The sequence below is a fragment of the Aaosphaeria arxii genome, assembly GCF_010015735.1.
Source record: "Aaosphaeria arxii CBS 175.79 unplaced genomic scaffold BU24scaffold_7, whole genome shotgun sequence".
NCBI lineage: Eukaryota > Fungi > Ascomycota > Dothideomycetes > Pleosporales > Aaosphaeria > Aaosphaeria arxii.
The window spans coordinates 1,765,344-1,789,236 of NW_022983480.1; the positions used below are offsets into that span (position 1 = coordinate 1,765,344).

General features: G+C 47.4%; 9 protein-coding genes across 9 annotated transcripts; 5 read left to right on the forward strand and 4 right to left on the reverse strand.

Annotated features, from left to right (window-relative positions):
• The first annotated feature begins 596 nt into the window (after window positions 1-596).
• BU24DRAFT_425616 (NAD(P)-binding protein) lies at window positions 597-1,746 on the forward strand. The gene has a single exon (XM_033528777.1). It carries the CDS (start codon window positions 989-991, stop codon window positions 1,697-1,699), a length of 711 nt encoding a protein of 236 aa, XP_033381391.1. The 5' UTR covers window positions 597-988; the 3' UTR covers window positions 1,700-1,746.
• On the reverse strand, window positions 1,747-5,422 carry BU24DRAFT_425617 (uncharacterized protein). Its single transcript, XM_033528778.1, has 2 exons — window positions 4,590-5,422; window positions 1,747-4,473 (listed from the first exon to the last, which is right to left on the reverse strand). Exons 1-2 carry the CDS (start codon window positions 4,957-4,959, stop codon window positions 1,907-1,909), a joined length of 2,937 nt encoding a protein of 978 aa, XP_033381392.1. The 5' UTR covers window positions 4,960-5,422; the 3' UTR covers window positions 1,747-1,906.
• Window positions 5,423-6,200: 778 nt separating this feature from the next.
• BU24DRAFT_352607 (uncharacterized protein) lies at window positions 6,201-6,359 on the reverse strand (the record flags this gene model as incomplete). Its single annotated transcript, XM_033523740.1, has 1 exon — window positions 6,201-6,359. A coding segment is annotated over one exon (159 nt), but the record flags the coding sequence as incomplete, so codon positions are not given.
• Window positions 6,360-7,054: 695 nt separating this feature from the next.
• BU24DRAFT_396351 (proline-specific peptidase) lies at window positions 7,055-8,182 on the forward strand. The gene is made up of 2 exons (XM_033525297.1): window positions 7,055-7,785; window positions 7,841-8,182. Exons 1-2 carry the CDS (start codon window positions 7,130-7,132, stop codon window positions 8,091-8,093), a joined length of 909 nt encoding a protein of 302 aa, XP_033381394.1. The 5' UTR covers window positions 7,055-7,129; the 3' UTR covers window positions 8,094-8,182.
• Window positions 8,183-8,598: 416 nt separating this feature from the next.
• Window positions 8,599-10,458, forward strand: BU24DRAFT_453321 (oligopeptide transporter; the record flags this gene model as incomplete). The annotated part of the gene is made up of 6 exons (XM_033531259.1): window positions 8,599-8,761; window positions 8,814-8,994; window positions 9,049-9,197; window positions 9,243-9,351; window positions 9,408-9,547; window positions 9,596-10,458. The coding sequence occupies 6 exons, from the start codon at window positions 8,599-8,601 to the stop codon at window positions 10,456-10,458; spliced, it is 1,605 nt and encodes a 534-aa protein (XP_033381395.1).
• Window positions 10,459-10,783: 325 nt separating this feature from the next.
• BU24DRAFT_425619 (thermolabile L-asparaginase) lies at window positions 10,784-12,076 on the reverse strand. The gene has a single exon (XM_033528779.1). The coding sequence runs from the start codon at window positions 11,893-11,895 to the stop codon at window positions 10,858-10,860; it is 1,038 nt and encodes a 345-aa protein (XP_033381396.1). The 5' UTR covers window positions 11,896-12,076; the 3' UTR covers window positions 10,784-10,857.
• A 2,475-nt stretch (window positions 12,077-14,551) lies between these two features.
• Window positions 14,552-16,413, reverse strand: BU24DRAFT_425620 (Di-copper centre-containing protein). The gene is made up of 2 exons (XM_033528780.1): window positions 15,531-16,413; window positions 14,552-15,473 (listed from the first exon to the last, which is right to left on the reverse strand). Exons 1-2 carry the CDS (start codon window positions 16,128-16,130, stop codon window positions 15,018-15,020), a joined length of 1,056 nt encoding a protein of 351 aa, XP_033381397.1. The 5' UTR covers window positions 16,131-16,413; the 3' UTR covers window positions 14,552-15,017.
• Window positions 16,414-17,799: 1,386 nt separating this feature from the next.
• Window positions 17,800-18,298, forward strand: BU24DRAFT_425621 (uncharacterized protein). The gene has a single exon (XM_033528781.1). The coding sequence runs from the start codon at window positions 17,885-17,887 to the stop codon at window positions 18,194-18,196; it is 312 nt and encodes a 103-aa protein (XP_033381398.1). The 5' UTR covers window positions 17,800-17,884; the 3' UTR covers window positions 18,197-18,298.
• A 578-nt stretch (window positions 18,299-18,876) lies between these two features.
• BU24DRAFT_263405 (uncharacterized protein) lies at window positions 18,877-19,919 on the forward strand. The gene is made up of 2 exons (XM_033522525.1): window positions 18,877-19,314; window positions 19,386-19,919. The coding sequence occupies exons 1-2, from the start codon at window positions 19,207-19,209 to the stop codon at window positions 19,818-19,820; spliced, it is 543 nt and encodes a 180-aa protein (XP_033381399.1). The 5' UTR covers window positions 18,877-19,206; the 3' UTR covers window positions 19,821-19,919.
• Window positions 19,920-23,893: the final 3,974 nt, after the last annotated feature.

Here is a 23,893-nt window from a genome sequence, read left to right on the forward strand (position 1 = left end):
CGTGGCATGCATTTATAGAAAACCCGTGCAGTGTGGTGTGTTGCGTAGTGGATAGTCAGAGAGATGCAGGGTGAGAAAGGAATGGTTGGTAGAGAGTTTGCAACCAATATCATGAGTCCTATTATGCTATTATGTAAATGTCTGGAAGAAACGAAGGTTTTGAATATTGTCACGATATCAACGCAAAGTAAGCGCATTAAATCTCTGAACAAAAGGCTCAAGATTTTAGATCCAGAACATATAGCATCAATTGGCGCATGGTTAGAAGATTAAATCTATACTTGGATTACCGAACTTAAAAATTGCAAATGCACAGTAATTTCGAGGTACATAGTGCCCGAAACCGTCCTCTTCTGACAATTTGCGCCATGAACCAACTTATGACTCTCAATCGTCCAAAGTTTTCTGACTGAGGCACAGGCTTACACGTCAAAATCAAATACGAACATCTAGGAAGGGTGGACGATATATGGCGAGTAGTCCACTTAAAGCGTCCTTTATACCCTGAAACACATCCCTCGTTTCCCAGACAGTTCACGAACCCTCAAGCGAACCGCTGTCACGAACCCTTCCCCACCCACGAGCCACACGCCAACGCCTTATGTCGAGCATCCGAAACCTCGACGATGATGTGCATAAGGCAAGACCGCCCATCAGGAAGGAAGGGAGAGGCGGCGCATGAAGACAGGGTCGATGGTCCTAGCGAATGTCGCATGCACATACATCGCTTAATATACCCGGTTTCATGGGCGTCAGCGTATCATCACGCAAGATGGGTAGGTATATAAGTGAGAAGATAGGTGCGCATGTGAGGAATTTCCATATATATTCAACGTGTATACATATATTCATCCATACATGAGTTTGCCTGGTTTGTGTCATATTCTACAAGCGCATACCATCCGATTCAATCTGTCACAACTACGAAACGGGACAGGATACGGAACAAAGAACACCACCCAATAGAAGTACAACTTACCAATCCAACATGCCTACATACTTCCTCACGGGTGCAAACCGCGGCATAGGGCTGGAATTCACCCGCCAGCTCTCCTCCCAACCCTCCAACAGCATCATCGCCGCCGTGCGATCCAAAAGAGGCGACATCGCAGAGCTAGAAAGCCTAGCATCCAAGGGCAACGTACACATCATCGAATGCGACGTCTCGTCACTCGACTCGATATCCAGCCTTGAGTTCCGCGTCGCAGAAGTGCTATCTAAGACCGGAGCAAGCATAAACTACCTCTTCAACGTAGCCGGCATCAACGCAACATCCTCGGACACATCTCTCTCAATCGATCCAGTATCCCTGCAAAACCACATCGATACGAACGTGCTTGGCCCCGCAAAGATCGTCGAGGCGTTGAGACAGTACCTCGCAAGAGGTGCCGTGGTGATGAACATGACCAGCGGGCTCGGGAGCATGACGGTCGCGCTCGACACGCCGAAGTGCTGCACGTATTCGATCAGCAAGGCGGCGCAGAACATGTTGACGCTACATCAGTCGAGGGATCTGAGGCGCAATCATGCCATTGTGATTTGTATGGATCCAGGGTGGGTGAAGACGAGGATGGGGGGCAAGGGCGCGATGGTGGAGCCGCAGGTCAGTATCGAGGGCATGCTGCAGGTCATTAGGAGCTTGAGGAAGGAGGATAGTGGGAAGTTTTATCGGTTTGATGGGAGTCAGGTGCCGTGGTGAGGTGGGTTGGGAAATGGGTGATGGGTGTTGCTGGAATTGACGCTGTGTCAGTTTGTAGGTGTAATCAACGTAACTATTCACTTCCGCGTGGATTCTATTAGGATCCTCCTGTTTACGCTACTATGGGATAGCCTCAAAATCGTGATTCTAATCGGTGCAAGGCACAATTTGCATCTCCCTTCCATTCTCTTCATATCCAAACGAACTTCAAAGCCACCCAGTAAGAGTATTCTCGTCAAAATCGTCCGGCCTGTTTAGGAATTCCAACTCGGTGTAATCCGTATCGCCAGAAAACGTCGTATCTGCAAATCTGTTGATCATACTTTTGAATATCGCTTCCAGCTCGCTGCTAAATGCGGACGGCGAAGCAGTGCGATGTCCTTTCATTGCCTCGAGACGCTGCTGAGCGGCTGGTTGAAAGAAGGACAGCTCAATATTTGGCTTTGCACCATGCGACAAAAGGTAATATAAGCTCCGTACAACGCGATAGTATTTTACTTTGCTATTTTTGATCATATCGCGGCACATCCGATCTTTCTCCAGAAACCCCCCCAGCATCGAATATTTGTCGGGCAATAATCTCTTCATCGACTGTTCGGCCACTTCAAAAGCTCGCTGAACATTTTCTTTCCTTGCCTGCTTTAGTAGTACCAAGAATGTGGTCTTAGGGCAATCTGTAATTAAAATGCAATCCATGGCGTTGTCATTTCGAACGATGTAGGATGAGATACTAGGTGGTGGAAATAGGACTGCGCCCATTTTTATCATGAGCTGGATCGTTTTATTGATACTTGTCGTGCCTGGTTTCTTCCGTGATGTCCATTCCAGGAGTACAAGATCTAATGGAGTTGCCCATAGACCCATTCCGTTGTAGTTATACATCATATTGTTGAGCAGCCTGGTAGAATTGCCCATGTCTTTCGCATTTTCCAAGAGCACTTGGACAGTATTGGCTTGGCTGGTCCGAATGGCTCTCCATAAGGGGCCGTAATTGAGTGCACCCTTGCTTTCTAGGGTTTTCTTAAGCGTTTTTAATCGTTGCTCAGAAATTTCTTCTATTTCCATACGTTCTCCCGGGACATGCGTAACTAATTTTCGGTTCGACGGCTTGTCGGATTGATCATCTTCTATCCTCAGTTGGACTTGAGTCTGATAAATGTAGTGAATGATTCCATACTTTAAAGGTAGATCCGAATTGATCAGGATTTCGATCTGATCCAAATCTCCCTGAGTTGCGATAGATTCGGACATGATATCGAGATCGAGACATGTCATAGCTGCCGACGAAGCTATATTCCGATCTGTCCAGAAATTGAATGGTTTATCTATAAGTGTCTTAAGAACTTGGGCGTTTAAGTTCCTGTTGATATGTGAGAGCATGATGAGACCACTACTCGGTCCACGGTAGAGAGGTTGTTTTAGGCGAGGTAAAAGACATTTGGCTGCTTCCAGCTTGGCCTTGCTTACGGCTTCCATGAAGGGACTTTCATCAGGGTTTACATCTTCCCAATGTGGCAAAAGCGACGGATTTGTGATGATGTCTAAAAGATCTCCCGGAGCGACCATTTCCTTGTTGATGGCGTAGGAAATGATTTGACGTACGTCTTCATCTGCAGGCCAACGTGGTTGGGAGGGCCAGTCCGCAGGCTTCTGTTTGAGAATCCAATGAATAGCTGGAACACGATGGTTACGATGCGCGATCATTAAAGGAGTTTCTCCGCCGTCGTTTTCAACAGTCATCTGCGTGAAAAGGACTCCAGTGAAATATTGCTTGAGAATGTCAACGTCTCCAAAGCGTGCGGCCATGTGAATAACATATTCCCCACGGGTGTCCTTGATATCGAGTGGGGCACCTCTTTCTAGGCAATCTTTGATACCCTGAATATCATTATTTTCAAATGAGAACCGAAGTTCCTCCCATAGCCTTCTTTTACCAATGTCATCGAGTAATTCCTGTCGCTGATTGTATGTCAACAGTATGGTATTACGAAAGAGTAGCTCATCTGTAGGAGACGCCCGTATTTTGTTGAACGGAGATCTCAAAGACAGCGACTTCCAAGATACTTCTGAGATAGTGGTTCTCCACCTCTCCGGCCACCGCGCCGTCCGGTTGATACTGGCTTCACAGAGGTTGAAACGCTCTTCGACAGCCCTGTTGCAAAAGAGGCGAGAAAAGGAGTACAAGACATGGGAGCCAGCAGCTATGGCAACAATCAAAGGGGCGCTTTGCCCCCACTCTGTCCATAATGAGGTCCACGATTCAGATATGTTTGAACAGGTTAAAGCAATAGCAGAGGCGGCTTGTATCAATCCTATCGAGAAGTGAATCAGGTAATTTGTGAATAAGGTAGCAGGCAATTCAAGCCAGACCTTGGCGTCAAATATATTTGGGCCTTGTGAGCTGGTATTCTCAAGTGCATGTATCCGTGGCGCAATCCTCTGAATGGTTGGTAGAATGGACATGGTAGCGAGAATTCGTGCAGCCCAGAAAGCCCATGCGAAACCCTGGGGTGCTGACAACGTTGGGTGTATGGCGCGGCATATCGGAGGAGAGCGATACATGTAAACAATGGTGGCAGCTTCCAAACCGAATGCTGCGAACTGAAGGAGAGTCCCGATAATGAGTATCATTCGCGCCGCAACCACGTCTTTGTCGGAAAACGCCACGGCAATGGATGCAGCGACTGCATCCACGCTCGAGTATGCGATGATTAATTCCATTCTATTGAGTCCGGCCATAGCTTTCGCCAAGTTCACGCCGAGATATATGAGATCTACGACAAGTCAGTCTAAAGTCACGCATTAAATCAAAGCGTGTGCATAGAAATATTCAATTAGGAAAAGCAGCTGTCCGGGTAGACCTAGGAACACACTGAAAAGGATTTCATACTCGCCATATGTGCTAAACAAAGCTCCTTTGCTCCCGAGGTCTCGGTCTTTCTGTGACCCAAAACCAATGTGATTTTGAGAGCTGCTGCTGGCCAGAAAAGACCTAAAAGAACTCCTATACCACCAATATCCGCATTAACATCGAGACCATCCTGGCACATCGACGGCGGGCTTTGCCTCGCAGATGTAACTATAGGCGGTACAGATAATATTAGGGAGAGAATCGCGAAGGCTCGAAGATAAATGTGGTTGGTGGTTTTGTTTAATGCTTCCGGTGATCTTCTTTGCCAATACTCTAGTCGTAGAGTTTGGCCAGAGTGTAGAGCAATGCAGACAATGTACAAGATGATTAAAACGTTAGACGAATTCATTGTAGCCTGAAAGCCGCCACTTCGCTTGCGGGTAGCAAGCGTGGGACGAGGCTGAGAAACAATTATGTGCAATTTCGTATTGCAATGATACCTTGTATCATCGATCCGAGCACGAGATGTCTCTAAAGCTTGTCTAGCGACGTGACGTTGAAAGATAAAGAACGAGGCGCTCACAAACGGTTTTCATACTTCTTCAGCCGTTCCAAGAGCAAGATGCTGCCTAAGGTTGTGCAACGCGCCTCGTCGAATCAGAGCAATCACCTTGTGGCTGAGTGCATGAACAACACAGAGCTGAAGCCCATGGATGTCGATTAACAAGATAATGCGTTGTCTTATTCGAGGGATACGCGCCTTTCCGCTTCGACTTCGTCAGCCCTCGTTCAAGCATTGGGTACATAATTGCTTCTGGCACTGCCACTTTCTCGATTCTTGCCGCTCACGACTGATGCGACACGCTTTCGTGCTTCTGCTGCGGTGCTAAAGTGATCGCCCTTCCGCGCCGACCCAGACACCAGCCAGTCCACCATGCATCACGTCAAAGCGCGTGCGAAGAACCATGATTGGTGGCGTGAGCAGTCCTTCGGAAGAGGCATGGATGTTAGAGCTCGCGTACTCAGGTACATAGCCAAAACATATCGAATCGACTTCATTCCAATCCTGTAGTCCCGACGATTACCTCGCCCATTTCCAAGCACGGTGAAGGGGTATGGCTTTCATTCTATTTCCCATGAAAGACGTCACAGCACTCGGGTTGTCCACAAATGGACTCCTTCCGGTCTAAGAACGCTATCTTGCCGAGCACCTTAATGATGGCTCTGTTTGGGATATAGGGTACAAAAGTACTATCTATTACACGGACCTTGACTTCGACTCAGACGGCCAGGGCATGAGGCATTCGAGAACAAGCATCATTGGCACAAGAGAGAACCCTGGCGCCGGCAGCGCCTCGTGTGCCCTTTGTTATCTTGCTACACAAGCAAACAGAAAGGTGAGGAGTGTGTGCAGAAATTTCACTCAACACAGGGCTTGGATATGAGAAGGACGTGCGCTATATTTGTTACCGTCCAGACGACCAAGAGCGGGGAGGGTGATACCTGTTTCGAGATGACAGAGACAACGGCGTAGGTCCAGGATTAATTTATGGTATCTGATGTGTATAAAATAGAATATTATAAAGTTTATGCCCCTTAACCCTGTTAAGCACTTGCTGAAGATAAGTACCTGCTAAGTTGAGATCGGTTTTACAGCTTGATATATTGTGATGTCCATCCAGAATATCCACACTCCAAGTCCACAAGAAATGGTGTGAGAAAAGTGATAGCTGGTGTTATAATGCTTATGGTCTGAGTTATCTCGCTGCAGATTGTCGTCTTCCAAACGTCACTTACCAACTCCCGGTCGTACTAAAGCCAATGACTAAAGATCATTTGTGTAGCGGCAAATGCTATAATTCTGTCATGAGCACAGTCAAATTTTGAGTCATATTGAAACAACAGATCACAGGTTGAACTTACAACACCCGAGTCCAACATCCACTTAATACTGCGAGTCGCTTCCCCCACGACATGTTCATAGTCAATACAATTACCGAAGGTACAACTACTAAAGAAGAAGGCGGTGGGAGTCTTTGTGGCGTAATACAATGAAAACGCGGTGTCCATAACTCTGTCTACGGCCTGTGAGCACGCATGTAGGCATCCAAACACCCGCCCGAATCTTCAGGTAGAAACATTGGTTCTCTCCTATATAACGGAGCCTCCGTGCACATGCAACTGCATATCACAATCAGTAAAATTCAATCATACTAGACTCTGTGTTGGGATAGGTTGGTAAGACACTTAGAAGGTGGTAATTAGCAATAGTGAGATACAGTAGAATCCTATGTCCCCTTAAGATAGAGACGAATCGCTGCCGAGGAGTCTCAACCCTCTGTCAGACAATATATGGTGGATTAGATATCCAGTCTAGGTTGAAATAGGAAGGAGCAACGCTATGAGGCCTACGCAGCCGTCAAATGGCCTATAACCTAACACTTTGCCTCTGTGCCGGACACTGTGCCACATGAGCGCATTTGCATATTTCAAGCAATGCTGCCGAAGTTTTCTTCATTGATCTCGCTGTTGCCTTTCTAATTCATTCCTGTTGCGCATATCTCTCCCCTCATATCAGCATGTCTGAAGGCACAATATCATTCATCGTCGCAGGGTTGTCAGATCCGTGTCAGACGTGGTACAAAGTTTTTGGCGATTTGAACACAACTGTCCCACCGTTGATTATCCTCCATGGAGGACCTGGTGCTTGTCACGACTATCTACTCCCCTTGGCCGATCTTGCATCTCACAGGCCTATCGTTTTCTATGATCAGCTTGGTAACGGACGATCTACGCATCTTACCAGCAAAGCCGGTGACGAGGAATTTTGGTCTATCAAACTCTTCAAGGATGAACTAGACAACCTTCTCTCTCACCTCGGTCTTCGAGAGCGTCAAGTGGACGTGTACGGACATTCCTGGGGCGGTATGCTGGCAGTGGAATGGGCAGCCACTCCCAGCGCAGCTAATCTTCGGCGTTTAGTTCTTTCAAACAGCCTGGCCAGCATGGACGCATGGCGAATTGGCATCTCTGTATTAAGAAAGCAACTTCCGCAAGATGTGCAGCAAGTCTTAGACCATGCAGACGAGACGCAGATGTTTGAGACGCCAGAGTACGAGGCTGCCATCGAGGTATTCTACAAACGACATCTTAGTCTAAGCAGACCATGGCCAGCGAAGGAAGTCCAAGAAGCACTTGACTGGTTTGCGAAGGATCCCACAACGTATGGGACTATGTGCGTAAAGTTTCTATACTACCAATATGCATTCAGCTAATCAACTATTGAATAGGTACGGCCCAAGTGAGCTGTACATCTCTGGGTCACTTCGAAACTGGACGAGCGTCCCATTGCTGGATAAAATCAAGGTTCCCACTCTTTTGATCAATGGCGTGGAGGATGAAGCTCAGGATGTCGCGATGCAGCCCTTCTTTGACCATATCAACCAAGTCAAATGGGTTACACTCGACAACGCCGCACACTTCTCCCATGTTGATCAGCGGGAAAAGTATATGAGATTGATGAGATCATTCCTTGATGGCTAGAGGTGGAATTTTCAGATGACCCTGGGGAAATGGTTGGGATGTACGGAAGTTGTGCCACTAAGATACATCATGCAGTTCAAAACCCCTACCAACCCATACCATAAAATGGCTTGATTGTACGGAAGCTGTGCCACTAAGATACATCATGCAGTTCAGAACCTTCCAAATTTGTGAATACTGCTAATATTGCCAAGTAGTCACGCATCTTAATTAATAACGCACGTAAGAAGGCAAACATTGGTATCACCCGAACGACCGCCCCACTCCTTGAAAGGAGCGGACCATTTGGGAGTTTATGGTTATGCCGAACTTATGGGCCATTCTCCACCCTTGATTCAAACTGATCACGATGAGCCGAAGGTGGGAGAGCCGGATATTGAACGTTTTCACATAATCTATGTATGAACTTTGTGAGAAGAGTACAGCGCTCTATTACAACTGCTCCAAGCTTCAGAAACACACTACTCTCGAGGACAACATTTGATTCTAAAATTCGCACTCCATGATGGAAAAGAGTGACAATCTTGGCCCTGAGCTCAGGGTGGCAACGATAGAAGAAATCCGTGAGCTTCTTCATGAGCCGAGCGAAATACCTATAACAGCATGGCTCTTGGCATTCACTGGTGCAGCTGCGCAGTTGGCTCGATACAGCATCACGATCGTATGGCGTAAGTACTGGAGACGTAAGGGATACATGAAAACATCTTGACATCGAGACAGAAAACTATCTTCAAAACCCGCGGGGGGATGCACAGCTTCCAGGTGCTTTAGGCTTGGGACAAGCAAGAGCAACTATTATTCAAAATGCCTTCCTTTTCTATCAATACCTGACCCCGCTACCTTTCGCGGTAGTATCTGACTTGTGGATTGGTCGCTACAAAGCTATGCTTCTTAGCATGGGGTGAGTATTGAATTTTAAGACAATTAGTGATAGAAGGATACTGACCTTTAATAGATTTCTTGTAGTTGGTTATGTAGTACTAGTGTTGACCTCCCTACCAACTGCGTTGGACCATGGAGCCGGCCTTGGTGGCCTCATTACCACTATGGCTCTCATAGGAATGGGCGGAGGGGGGATCTCGGCCGTCATATACCCTTTCATTAGTGAGTGGGGATTCCAGCTCTCGTTGTGGTGCTAAATATTATCAGCGGATCAGATACCTGATACAACTCCGCGAGTAAAGCGGAACAAAAATGGAGAGCTCGTGGTCATCGATCGAAAGCTGGCTATACAGTATGTGTTTAATGGATACTATTGGTGAGTAAACACATAGGTCGGTTGAATAATGTGTTGAAACCGACATGATGCGACAGGATGGTTAATATCGCTGCCTTGTCCTCCATTCCGTCGACATTGATGGAGAAGCACATTGACTTCTGGGCCGCGTACCTCTTACCTACGTGCATCTTCGCTACATCGATCATCCCCGTCATCTTTTTTAACAAACGCCTAGGTAATGGAATTCTGGCGATTGTATGAAGCAGATACTAAATTGATACAGTTAAACTCCCGCCCCAGGGTAATGCCCTCCCTCAGGCAGCGCAGATCCTTCTGATTGCTTGCAAATCACGTTTCCGATTGTCCGCTGCAGATCCTGAGGAACAAGCTTTCCGCCACAACAAAGTTGTTCCATGGACATCTTCATTTGTGGGAGAAATCCGTCGTGGATTAGGGGCTTGCCGTGTGCTTACGTGTTTTGTGATATTCTGGCTTTGTTACAATCAGACCACGAACAACATCGTATCCCAAGCTGGTCAAATGGTACAACGAGGTGTCTCAAATGATACTATCCAAGCTTTCAATCCACTAGCCTGCATAATCATGGGCCCTATCATTCAAAGTGTAGTATTCCCTTTCTTGCGACGCCATAGGATTCCTCTCGGTCCCATCATGCGCATAACTCTGGGGTTCTTCTTCATTGCCTCAGGCATTGCATATGCTGCTGGTATACAGCAACTGATATATGACAAAGGCCCGTGCTTTCGATACGCTTTGGAATGCCCTGCTGCTACAGAAGAAAGCCGCAAATTGCCGAACAACATCAGCGTATGGCTCCAAACACCTTTGCATGCTCTGCTAGCCATCGGAGAGATACTTGCTTTAGTGGCTTTGAATGAGTTCACCTATTCTGAAGCTCCAAAGGATACCAAGTCAGTTCTTCAAGCTTTTCAAGTATTATCCGCCGCTGCCGGGTCTGCGTTGGGAATGGCGTTAGGGCCAGTATCGAAAAACCCTTTTCTAGTTGTTTTATTCTCGTGCCTCGCGGGAACTATGACCTTGACAATGATACCTTTCTGGATTTTCTTCCGCAGATTTGATACTGGTGATTCCGACACCTCTTCTCATCAGAACTCAGACGACTAGCTCAGCTTTTGATATCTGAGCATGATGCCCTAGAAGAACTACAGTCCCGGACTCGCCTTGGGATCATATCACGGCGTCTCTGGAATTCCATGCGCTGCGGATGACAGGCTGTATAAATCGCTCCAAATAATGAAATGAGACTAATTCCTTGCCTAAGTTCGTCGTTGATATGTTGTCGCTAAAAGAGATTAATTTCAACGCGTTGCCTTTTTATCGTGTGGATGGAATCCAAGTTTCATAATCTACCTCTCATACTGTTACCCGCTTACTTAATTTAAGGCATAAATGAAGGACATACTACTATCTTTGGTCTTATCTAATTTTGGTCTATTCTATCTGAGTATTTCTTCTAAAGGGAACTAGTAACGAATTGTTACAGTTAGGAGACTGCGATCTTCCCTACATTTTCCTTACAGAAAACATGTGAGAGGTTACTCCTGTAATGATTCCTACTGTATTTCGGATCAAAGGGGTATGCCAGTTCTGCAAACTCTTCCTTGTTTCCTCTGAGCCAATCTTCAACTGTGTCAGGATTTCCATGACTGCAGCGTACAAGATATCAATATTTCCATCCTCGATCTTTACCGCAATACCAATTCCGCCAGTAGGTAGCCCTAGACTCCTTGTGCATTCGGATTCTCTAATCCCTACGCCATAACACCCATCAGCACCCAGCTTCCCGATCAGTAAGTTTCCATAGGTACTCATCAATTCGGTGCAGAACCTCTTTTCACCGCCGACCATCTCAGGATGCGCGCACATAGCCTCGAAAACACGCTTCATACGCTGCTCTTGCCCGCTTCTCGCATTCCCAGTTGCGTCCGCAAAACGAGCATACATTGTCGCCATTCCGATCAATGGCATTGCTGGTGCAGGAAGATTGCATCCATCGACCGCCCACTCCATATTCCCTGCATCCACTCCCGATATGTCCTCCACCACCCTCTTTACGACTATTTGCATTGGATGTTGTTGAAGATGGTAGTCAGCAAATCCAGCACCCAACGCTTTGGCACCACCTAGCATCCCCGCATGTTTCCCTGAGCAGTTGTTGCATATCGGTCCAGGCGTAAAATCGCGTTTGATCCAATCTCTGTTCACGGCCATACTGAGGGGAGGGTGCCCGCCGCACCTCATGTCAGATTCGCTTGAACCAATTGCATTCAACATAGCGGCAGCACGCTGCATATGCCTAGGCTCGGAACTGTGAGACGCGCTCATGAGGGCAAGATCGGCAGCAGTGAAAGCAAAGGTATCATTGCAAGCCTCCAGAATGGCAACGGTTTGGGCGGGCTTGGCGGCAGAACGGAGAAGCGTTGTTCGTGTGGGAGTGCCCACGGAATAGAGTAAACGGCCAGAAGAGTGAACCACTGCTGCGTGGACGAGATGGGTAGATTCCGTGACGTCGCCTCGACTAGTTTGAACGCGGTCCGGCATTTTGATGGATATGGATGTATCTACTTCGTATGTATCTACATACGTGTAGGCAGGTGTGAAAGGCAGAATTATAAATCTAATGCTTGATGCTCGTACTTTTGTTTATATATGCTTGGCTTGCCGACATGGCCTGAGAAGAATTTCACTGCGAGAAATACTACAGACTTTACTTTGATTATTCTTTACCTGTATCGTACCAAAGATCCTGTAAAAGCCAGTGGCAATAGTTATACGCAAAATACGACAATCTACTAGTTACGTAAGAATCTGATTGGTGTCAGATGTCGCTCTGGAAAGAGGGATCCTATTACCTTTTAGGGTTTGGGCTAGAAATTTAAACCACTCAGCATTGTCTATTCTTTTGCTAGACGGAGAGATTAATCGGAGTAATTTATTTTCTTATACTGGACGGAGAGAATTATCGGAGCAACTTATTTATCCTTTAGGAGATAAAAATCTGTTCTATCTTACCATCGTTGCAAATCCTTGCGTTGTTTTTTTTCGGATTTGCCCACATGATATAGGTAGGAATAGGAGGCATTATATACGGTAGGACTATAGGACTAGACAGCCCTGCTGTAAGCAGTGATCTTTACAGCTCGTGTTAACCAGGAGCGAATATAATTAGTACAGACCATCTCGTCCCATTTCGAGAGCTATGAGACCAGTCTCATCCTTTCCAGCTCAAGGAGAGTCAGAGCGATCACCCTCAGCAGCTGGACCACGGTCAAGGTCCTGGTCTGATACTCGATTTGAAGATAACAGTCATACGCTCGTTGTCCAGGGTCATTTGATTGATTTGGCCATTCAATGCGGAAGTACTATACCGTTGCCTGATCATATCTCTTTTGCTGGTTGCAAACCAACCCCGATTTTCTGAGTGGAAGACTGTGGCAATGAATACAAAATCCGAAGTATACTTTTCGCGTATTGACAAATAAATCAGGGAAAATGCTGGGTGGATACCGACACAGCTTCTCTTGTCAAACCACGTTCCCCCAAAAAGGCGAAAGAGGAGCAAGGGTTGCAGCAAGGTGTGGAGACTCGAGGGCAGAGCCTCAGTAGACAGAGATTTTGTGTAAGTCAGAAGGGTCACTTCGGAGTCGATCGCCTATTTGCTCGGAGGAGACGAGTCGTACATGATGAGACGTGCCGATGACTAAAGTTAAGATTCTGATACGATAGTGGGAGAATGATGAGGTGCTACATCGTTGAGTACCATGTTAATCAATAATTGCACTATTAGTTATGTGCATGGAAGAATGGACGGCAACGCTGTAATGCTCCTTTGGAAGGCAAGGATACCAGCGATAGTTTCCGGCTGCAGTAATAGCATAGTCTGAAGGCTTTACAGCAAATAGCTTTGGTTGACACTCCTCGGGAGGTTGTTGGATGATGCCTTAAACTCTCGTACGCTCTGATCTATCTTTCTCTGTTCCACTACCAATTCCTACCCTCCCGCCACACATTTCCTTTGCATAGGCTTATCCTGTCCTCCTGTACCACAGTATCATTTGTTTTAAAGTGGAAGGTTTCAAATTACACATTTTATGAACACTATTACCATTGTAGTTATATAAGGCCTATAAAAGCCACAAGACTGATATCGCAAAGTGAAGAACCAACAACACATAACTTCACTCAAAATCTCTACAACCGTGGATGGTACGGTAAACTACCATAATCCGTTCAACAACAATAAAAATCAATGCGCGTACTAGCAATGACCAAAAAGGCCTAATTACATTCATGAAGGTAAGTTCTTGCCTTGTCCTTCATACGATAAACCTTCTATGCTTAAGTGTGTACAAAAAGGCTTGAGTGCCCAATTCAACCATTCATTAATTCTTTTCGATGCTTTTATGCATGGCGCTCTTTCTAGTAATCGGTTAATATTCCATGTTGGCCTCTTCGTACGTTCCCAATTCCCAGCTCCATTGAGATGGAGTAGATTGTCAGCAAGACATATATGCAAAGCCGCACCACCGAGTTCTTCATCTGCAATAGCATAGAATCCTATATTGTCATTGTTCAGTATACCATCTGCCATACTCTTATCTTTCTTTCGTGACATATCTGTAGGTCTTATCAGTGGTGGCAATGACGCTGCATCCATAGACACCACTTGTCGCCCACGGGGCGCGTATCCCCTTCCAAAGAAGGTACTATTATAATTATTATTATTTTACAATTGCCACCTAGTATAAAACATCGAGAAGATTGTAGGCTCGTCGATATGTCGATTAATGAGTGCGTGATAATTTTTAGTTTTTCTTATAGCTATATTGCGAAATCTTACTTAGATTTCAAATATGAACGTAAGTTGCGAATTGCTTTACTAGGACGATCAATAAAACGACAATATTCATCACTTCTTCTATCAAACTTAAGTTTACTTATCTTTTCAACAGTAGGGCTGAGAAACAATGTACTACTCTTAGGTTAAGTTACTGCTTCTGCTACCGTTATGTCAACGAAAATACCCTGTGCCTATAAATATTGATCTCCAAGCCAAGGAAATGTTCAAAGATTGCAGCAAAAATGGTTGATAAACTTGGTTGAAAAGGCATGTGGTATGTCGCCGACGATTGACAAACGCCGTAGATGTTGCGAGAAGCATTTTAGTAGAGAAGAGAAACAGCGCAGATTATGGCATTCACGTAGAGATGTTCCTGCAGCATTGCATTTTGGTGTACTAACAGTATTTGCAAATTAGATTACATTATGGCTGAAATAGATTAAGTAGGTATTTATAATGAGCAATCAGTGGATATCTCACGGAGGACAGCGCAACGTTTGAATCCCCCCATTCGAGGGGTTTTATCAATCATGAAATCCCAAGAGACAGAAAGTCGAACACTCAAGATGATAGCACAGAAAATATGATAGAAGAGATGGAGAGAGAAAAAGAAAGAGTTTTGTTGGCATTATTCATTTCATCCGCTATGTACAAGAAGAAAGGTTCAATATATATAAGAGACGATTCGAATTGGAACAATGCCCTGTTTTTTTAGGATTCTATAGGTATGAACAGGTCCCTTGTCACCTCCTCACGCTACTTCGCTCCCGATACCGGGAAAAACGAGTAACAGGAGAGACGAAGGGGGAGGCAGACGCCCCGCTTAGTAGTCGTAGCGGTAGCAGAGGGTGGTGTCGAGGGTGTTCATGATGTTTCCGATGGTGGTGTCGGGGCGGATGCCATTGACGGAGACGGACATGCCCATGGTGAGAGGACGGCCGAAGGCGTCGTTGCCGTTGATGGTGGAGACACGGGCGGGCATGTTGGCGTTTTGCCAGACGCGGAAGTTGCGGTCAATGAAAGCGTGGTGGAGCCAGAAGACGGGGTCGGAGGGGGAGGCCCAGACGTCCTGCATGACGGCACCGATACCGTTGTGTCCGTAAGCGTGAGCAGAGTACTCGGAGCACTCAGACATCTCGGCGTAGTTGGTACGGGCGTTGCAACCGTTGACTACGTTGGCGTTGGTGTTGGCGGTCTGGCCAGCATCACCGTTACGGGCGAGGCAGTGGCGGGTGTTGGAGGTACCGGGGCCAATGTTGAGGGCGAGGTTGGCGAATTGCTACAAGAATCATGTCAGTATCAATTGAACGAGGGGAGACTCAATGTCAAGACTTACGCCATCAGTGACGCAGCGTCCTCCGAGGGCAATTCCACCGAGCCATCGGCTGGAGAAGATGTCGGACTGGGAGAAGCGTCCGGCGTACCTGGTCTCATCGAACCAGGGGAGGTCGGCAGTGAAGCCGCACTCGGAGCGGAGGAGCTGCTCGAAGGTCCAGAGGAAGTACCTGTGCCACAGCAAGAACTTGCGGTTCTCGTGGACGTTGTTCTTGAGCTGCTGGTGGAGAGCAACAAGGTCCTCGTAACGGTTCCTGGCCTGGCCGAATTGGCCAGAGGCAGGGCGGCTCAACAAGCACTTGACGGAGTTGACGAAGTTCTGCTTGGAGTTGTCGTCGAGGCTGTGCCACTCGCGGCGGTAGCGAGGGTTGCCGCAGGTAGCCATGATACCCTGCTCGGCCTTCATCTTGGGGTCGGCAGTTCGGTTTCCTCCGGTGAGAATCTCATTGACGGGCCATCCCTTGAAAGGCTGGGTCTTGAAGGCCTCGAGGTTGATGGCCGGGGCTCCAGAGGGAATGGGGATGTCGGATGGGATTGGGATGGTCGCAGCGGAAACCATGGAGGCTCCGGCGAGGAGAACGGTGGAGTAGGAGAAAAGCATGATTGCTGTATTTGTCGCGAGTAATTAATTATTAAAAGGAATATATAAAGTTATGTTCCTGGGGAAGAGAGTCCTATGGAAATGGTTTTGGTGTAAACGAGTGTGGGCAGGATGCTCTGCTTGGAGAAACTCAAAAACAATTGCAAAGGGAAGCCGAGCCGTAGATATATGTACGGCAACCCTCTATCTGCTAGGTACAGTAATACTGCCCAGTGCCAACGAGTCCACCGATTTGAATACGACCTTGATCAGCTGTCCGGTGTGCTAGGTTGGGACGCGAGGCCGGTAGCCGGGTCGGTGCCGACAAAAAGGGGTTTAGAGCTTGCAGTATCGAAATTGGAAGGATATGGGCTTGCACTGAACGGACTGGGGTCCGAGTGAACCTACCCCATCCCATTAACGGGATGGCATGGGATGGGATGTGAATGGATGGGTAACTCGTAGGATGGATGTATTGCGCAGTGTGGTGGTCAGTGGTGGTCAACCCCTATCCTTGTTCTCGAACTATGCGAAGCCACCGCACAAGCCAGCAGGCAATGTGGGACTCGGTCAGTGATTTGTACAGTAGTTACAGTTTATTTCCACTATTACTGTCCACATAACACGCACAAGGAGGGGAATGCCTTTCAACGGACCCTGGTAGCAATCATTTCTCTTTCGATGCTTTCTCATTGCCCGTGAGCAGCAGTGGGTTCACGATGGGACGACCCTGGACTGATGACAGTACGCACTGGAGACAATGCAAATCAACGCGGTACGAGAGTGCGATAATAATGTACCTACTTTACTGTAAGAATTACCTAGGGATTTGATGATAGGTACTCCGTAGATGACAGTTGTTGAAGGATTCGCGCCACCACCCCTGGACTAGAACAACGACTTAGCATTGCTCTAACAAACATGTCTCCACGTGCTTTAGCCTTTAGGTAGGGCCCTCAGGAGAGGTACGTAACACAGCGCAAAAACAAAGTGTATCTACTGGTATCAATCTTGGGTGCATACCATAGCGACCGTACGGGCAGGCTGCAGAGGCGTGAGACGGATGAATGGCCCCCAAGAAAGGAAGATTTTGGCCTGACCGGCCTGAAGCTTGATGAAGCTGCAGCTGAAGTCCAAGTTGCATTATTACCTACAATGTTGTGGATGACAGGTGCCAATTCACACTGCACAGTCACGGCCAAGTCGTCTAATTGCCTTAATGTAGGTATTGTTTATTTGTCGACTCACCTCATACGGCCGAGCATCCTTCCACCATTATGATTTTATTATTACTGTCTCTCTTGCTCTCTCCACTTCTCTCTTTGCTATTACTCGATGTGGACTGGAGACACCACACCTCAGTCGGGGACGGGCTGGGTCTCCCCTCCCAAAGTCACTCGTGAATACGAGGCGCCGAGTTTTCTTAGTGCTGAGACGGGCTCATCCCAAGTTCATCCCAAGCTCATCCAGGCCAGGTTCATCCTCTCCTCTCCTGGCCTTATCGATAGTTTCCCCTCCTCTTCTCCCTTCCCTTCCATTTGCTGATGACATTGCAGCTCACCCATGAAGGGGGTGGTCAAGGCAAACAGTAACACTAATACTGTGTAGTATCTACGGTGTACTTACACAGAACTTGCTTGTAAAGGACAAGAGCAATAAGAACAAGCACAAGCACAAGCACGAGAACAAACTTCCATCCCGTTGCCTCTTCGTATCTAATAATAAAACCCCAGTCCAGCCAGTCATTCCATCGTTAGTCGCTCTCTTACCCCAAAATGGATGCTTCTAAACCAACGAACATTCGACCAGTCAGTCTTCCATCCCATAAGGCGCGCGCAACCTCGCACTCGCTCGCTCCATTACCGCATTCAATCGATCTCGATGTGACTCGACTCGACTTGACAGCTCAGCGGTCGTGGCGATCCTCCACAACATTCATCGGATTGGCAATCCATTTTGTAAGTTGTTGTAGCATGTCAGTCTTCCAATATTGGATTACAAGACGACCGATCAGTGCCCTCCTCGTCGTAGCGCTCGCTTCCTCTAGGCGTAGGCGTATCTGTGATGTTACCTTTGAACCGTCGTAGTTTTGCTTAGTTTTTTTTTTCCTCTTTCGATCAATCGCTATTGAAGCCCATTCTTCAGCAATAACGATGCGCCCACTGTAGTTGACGCTCTTACTGCAATTTCGCGAATTGATTCCATAATGTCTCACAAAAGAACAAAAAGTCCGCTGGTGGAGGCGCGCGCGCAATCCTTTTTCATCACCGAACACTCGCTGAGCAAGCCCGCTTTTGCTCCGCTTCGTACGTATCGCATCGCATAATGCATCACATCGCGAAATGCTCATTTCCCCTTCTGTTTCACCTATGATCTGACACCCGTTGCCATCATTCCTTCAAGACGAGAGGAGCCCCACGCCAGGTACCCACCCTTCCCATGCCGAGCAAATGCCGTTCTCCATTTTGAGCGGACATACTGGTACGAACGACAATTGACGGCAGTTACTAGTGATCATGGCAGAAGTTGACTACTGTCGTGATGACGATAGAATTCACACATGGTGGATGTAGTAACAACCACACGATGTCAAGAACAACCTTGTTTTCCTGCAGGCGAACAGATGCAATAGCACGTATATGCAAACCAAGTGCGTCCCAAGACGAGGCGGCCTGGCACGAGGTCAACAGATATCGTACAGCTTTCAAGTTTGTTGCTGATTTCTCGTTGTTGTTCTCTTGGTCAGCCTCGGGGGATTTTCCTCGCACATGGGCAGGCATTGCCCAAGAGCGGGGATTTGGCGTCATGATATACCTATTACGGAATGGTGAAAGCATTCCGGTGTCCATCGTGTGGGTGTGTGTTCTGCAGCAGCAACAGATGGTAGCGGTGCTGAAGAATGCCATGGATGGATGGAATAGCGCTGTAGAGCGACAAGTCTAGCTTTTGTCGCCGGCATCTTTTTGTCGCCAGGTTTGTCGCCAGCTTGTACAGGGGGTTTGTTCCTGTGCTGGTCAGCCAATCCATTCTTTTCCACCACAGCGTGTCGGCGACCAAATTCATTGAGAGGCTCTTCGGCCTCATCGCACGGAGTTGTATGTACCTACAGTACGTTCCTACGCGCACTCTTGTCGCCCCGTGTACGGAGTGCTTTGTATTAATAGCGCATAATTCGTGCAAATATCTCTCCCCCAATGTTGTCTGTGTACGTGCTGTAACCGCGTTGCGCTGCGCTGAGCTGTCTTCCCTATTACCCCATCAGCTGATCTGATCCAGACCCGTCCACCGTTATTGTGCAGCGTCTGGCGGTGCCATGCCCATCACCCTGCTTTCGTCTTTCGCTACATGGCTCCAGTGCTGGATCAGATCGACGGTGGCTTTCCGCCATCCAATATTGAATTTCTCTTTGCGGGTGGGCGCGCGCGCCAGCCTAAGGCCAGCAGCGCTGCACAGCCATCATTATCAGCCGTAAGGCGAGACGGGTGGCAGGGGGTCCCTGAACACCTTTTTTTTCCCTTTCTCTTGACAGAACCCCCGCTCTTCTTCTTCTTTCTTACAGGACCGCGGAAGCGTTCTGTATGTGCACTATCACACAATAGACTACTTTTTATCCATACAAGTTACGATAGAGTGCATGGTATGCAGCCATATCGCGATGTAGTGCATACCGTCGAAACTACTGTATGTACTGTCACTGTCACCGTCACTTGACATCCGTGCCACGCCCATACCAAACCGAACGGCGCAATTCCACCCCTGTAGCGATGCCTTCGTTTGGGTGGATTATTGCCCGAAAAAGTGCTTCTCCACAGTGTTGGCAAAAGCTTGATGCTATCGGATTTGCAGACGCTGTGCACCTTTGGATCCACCACCACTCCACTTTCAGAGCGAGAGAGCGAGAAGCGAGAGTTAAAAAAGGAAAGACATGGTTAAGGGTTCTAGGGAGAAGAATGAATGGAGAAAAAGGAAAAGAATGAAGCGAAGCGCGAGAGGGGCATTGGAGAACTCCACCATGTGGAAATGGGACTGCTTGGAGTGTGCACGCCTGGCGCCCTGGGCTGAAAGACTCAAGACTGAGAGACTACCTAGGTAATACCGCAACGCTGGAGGAGTCGAAAGAGTTAAACTGGACTTGGTCATTGGTAGGTGGAGCTTACTGAGCGAATGGATGCAACGCACGAGGCAGGTCCCTGGCCCGGCTTGGGTTCCCGTACACACCATGCCTAGGTATCGTACACACATAACAAGCGTCTTCTCAACAGGGGTAAACCACTAGGAATCCGTACAACAGATTCGGAGATGCCTCGATGAAATGTGGAGTTTCGCTGTAGAAGATGACAATGACGCTGATGCTGATTCCATTGCCGATACATCCCCATCATCATCACTCCACATTGCGATACGAGTAGCCAATTAATACTAGGGAACCCTTTCGTATCTTCTTTTATCACGCGGTATCATCTGGCGGGAATAACGTTACTTTGAAGATTGATGTCTTCAAGGGAAGGATAACTAACTGATCTGAGAATGGTTGAGTACGATATGTATTATACCTATGGGGTCCGATTGCATGTCTCCACGTGCGCCCCTATACCTCGGGGTTTCTCTAAATATATTCACCAACACAACACAACACAACACAACAACACACAAGGCAACGCCTTCTCTGTGTTGTGTCTCATAAAGTCATAAAGTGGTTACACAAAATCCGTAGTGTGGAAATACGTACACATGGCACAGGCATCGAATCGCATCGCAAGACCGACTTGTAACCGGACAATTGAGGTATAAACCCGACCATTGTAGTAGGCCTCCTTCGCTCAAAAGGTACCTGATCCAGTAAAGTACAGATCCACTTCCTCCACTTGATTCTTTTTCCCATCGGTGCTATTATTGTTGCCATGAAGGCGTTCTATTGAATCGTTGCACCGCACGTACACAGTACCGCACCGCACCGTACCGTGCTCCCCGTTTCCGCCCATTCGTCGGCGGTACTTGTGGTTGTACCTTTACCGCCAGCGTGGCTCGTAGGGCGCAAACCACCCGCCCACTCAGGGGGGAGAGCTGAAACCGCCGCGCTGAAAGTGCAGGAAAACAGTATATTGCACATTTATGCCTTCTCGGATTTCAATCAATTCATTGAAGGACCAAATTCAATCCGATGCAAGAAGAAAATACCCCTCCATATAGTACTTTCGTCCCTCATGCTGTCTGTCGTGCAGTATATACTATACGCTTGTATTCTGTATAGCCGCGAATTTGGGTAAATCGATAATATGAACTCTACCATGTCCAGTAGATGCTGTGCTACGTAATCCGACGGTGCAACCACGAATAAGAACTGCCGAACAGGAGGAAATAATTTCCACTCCACTCCACTCCTCTCCTCCCTCTCCGCCTTGTCCAGCCAGCCAGCCAGCCATGCTGATTCTCTCAATTGCCTGACTCTGTAGTCTGTACGGAGTACGTCAGCAGAGCGAATTGAGGAAAGCAAAGGAGGGGAGACACGTAACTGAGTCAACTCGATTCAGCACCATTGCCTGAGGCATTCTCAGCATTGCTGACTTCCAATTTATTATCCTTCTTGTCTACAGTTGATCCCTCGTGTAGGTACGGAGTACTAAGAAAACCATCTGTAGCTACTCAGATCGGTGCTGCATCATGTCATCATACAACTCCACATACCAAACCCACCTCCCATACACCTCGGTTCTAATACCGGCCAAGTAGCAACATTGTCGCCGGAGAACACTAAAGCAACACTACACTCGCGACGAACGGAACCCATACTTCCGATACAAGTCATTCTTCCTCGAATATTTCCTGTTTTGGGCGCGACGGAGACGTGGAGAAACTTGATCGCATACAATACAAGTACCTAATTCGGGTCTTGCGGCACTTGGGCAGAGTGTTACTCGGTGCCCGTATCCGTATGCCTTTCTTCGTTAACCGATGGTGTTGAGCGAAGTATCTTGCCTTTCTCTCCAATCCAGCAAACTCCCGAGGATCAAGCTCGCGGAAAGAAGGCAAAGAGATGATATCATTCATGTGAAGTGTTGTCCACAGTTTGTTGAAAGTTGGGACTAAGGAAATGCCATCCATCCGTTTGGCTTGCTCGCCTACATGGATTGCAGACCCGCAATTCCAACTGTTATCAAAGTAATCGTGCCATATCCGAAAGACGGACCGCAAGGATAATCCGTCGTGTGAGAAGACGGATTTAGATTGTTCGATTCCAACTATTGTCAAATTAGTGCTTCGTTAGTGGTCAGAACGTATTTGGTTGTCTGAGATAATTTCTATTGCAGTCGTACGTGCGCTCGTACGGAGAGAGGTCCTGTACTTCGGTGGCGATAATGGTAGAGGCGAGCCTGGCAGACTATTGATGCTGATAATAGATTCTAGGTGTCACTATTTGGAATGACCATCACGACGGCGTAGCTCGTCAATGCTTTTCGATATATCAGCGTTCGTAAGATTGGAGAAAGAGCATGAGTGGAGATGCAAACATACCAATGCTTCTTTCCAACACTACCAAACCATGTTCATCTTGAAATCGCACTCCACACGACACACGACCATCTCTCCAAAGATACACGCGCCGTCAAAATAAGATAGAAACGAACAACAAGAGCCGTTACCACTGTGTAACCACACCTTGGCTTCGACACAAGAGCAGGTGAGACAACTGACCAACCACCCGTCCCGTCCCGCCGCCTCGCCTCATCTCGCCTCCGCAGAACCGTAGATCTATCCGCAGATCGCAATTGAACAAAACGCGTTACACAAATTTGCACGGGCGGCGTTGAATGGTTCACGGCTGTCGCCCAGGGCTTGGTATGTAGGTGTTCGAGGCATTGCGATCTTGAATAGGTAGGTTACGTCCTTCAAATCAACAGCGTCTAAATGTAGACGTGATTTTCTTGTGTTTGAACATGCGCCCAGGCAAAATCGATGTCAAAACAGAACAGTAAACTCCCAACGTACGACCAATAGAGTGCAATCGAATGAGACATTCTCCTTTGCACAGCACCAGCCACGCGATGAGTACACTTACTCATACATCCTGACACCATGTAAATACCGGCATGCTCAAATCAAGCATTCGCGAAGGAACGACAATCTCTCCCACCCTCATCTCCCCTCTGCCCCGCAAGATTACACACACAAGGCATCCCGATTTTAGACATGCAAAACACGAACTCGACGCTGAATAGTAGAAGCCCATTATTGCGCAGTGTGCACTTTACAGTAACTCTTAGGTTAGACGGCCCGGCATCGCCCACCACCAAAAAGAGTAACAGGAAGCCTATCCCTGGTCTACACAATTATTAACTACCAACTTCGTTTCCTATTATTCCATCTGAAAACCACAAATGCATGTGCTTAACCAAACAAACCACACGAAATAATCAATTAAATAATGTCCATATCCTCTTTCGTTTACCTGCGCTCCCCGCCGTATCTAGTCAAATTGACTGAATGAGGCGAATGCGAATCTACCCACCTATGTTTCATTACTGAACCCTGCGCTTCGTAATCGTATAAACCGCGTGTCTCCCCATCCCGCCCCTTTTCCCATCTCAAAATGTCACGTTAGCTAGTTATTAGTTGAACGGTCCTTATCGTAATCGTAAAATGCAGTTGGCACCTGCTCCTCAGCAGTATGTAGAAAATCGCGCTGGCGATTGGAGGTGGGGAGACGTATTTGACTTATCGTATTTTGCACTTTTTGCCGGGTGGAGGGTTAGTATGGGTTTTGGTGATTAGGATTTTCCGGAAAG

Bases quoted from the DNA above. Each gene is read 5' to 3' on its own strand.
- BU24DRAFT_396351 (XM_033525297.1), top strand. From the start codon at position 7,130: ATGTCTGAAGGCACAATATCATTCATCGTCGCAGGGTTGTCAGATCCG. The intron at 7,786-7,840 runs GTGCGTAAAGTT...ACTATTGAATAG, and splicing joins CCCACAACGTATGGGACTAT to GTACGGCCCAAGTGAGCTGT.
- BU24DRAFT_263405 (XM_033522525.1), top strand. From the start codon at position 19,207: ATGTACCTACAGTACGTTCCTACGCGCACTCTTGTCGCCCCGTGTACG. The intron at 19,315-19,385 runs GTACGTGCTGTA...GATCTGATCCAG, and splicing joins TCTCCCCCAATGTTGTCTGT to ACCCGTCCACCGTTATTGTG.
- BU24DRAFT_425620 (XM_033528780.1), bottom strand. From the start codon at position 16,130: ATGCTTTTCTCCTACTCCACCGTTCTCCTCGCCGGAGCCTCCATGGTT. The intron at 15,474-15,530 runs GTAAGTCTTGAC...TGATTCTTGTAG, and splicing joins GACGCTGCGTCACTGATGGC to CAATTCGCCAACCTCGCCCT.
- BU24DRAFT_425621 (XM_033528781.1), top strand. From the start codon at position 17,885: ATGGATGCTTCTAAACCAACGAACATTCGACCAGTCAGTCTTCCATCC.
- BU24DRAFT_425616 (XM_033528777.1), top strand. From the start codon at position 989: ATGCCTACATACTTCCTCACGGGTGCAAACCGCGGCATAGGGCTGGAA.
- BU24DRAFT_425617 (XM_033528778.1), bottom strand. From the start codon at position 4,959: ATGAATTCGTCTAACGTTTTAATCATCTTGTACATTGTCTGCATTGCT. The intron at 4,474-4,589 runs GTATGAAATCCT...GACTTGTCGTAG, and splicing joins TTGTTTAGCACATATGGCGA to ATCTCATATATCTCGGCGTG.
- BU24DRAFT_425619 (XM_033528779.1), bottom strand. From the start codon at position 11,895: ATGCCGGACCGCGTTCAAACTAGTCGAGGCGACGTCACGGAATCTACC.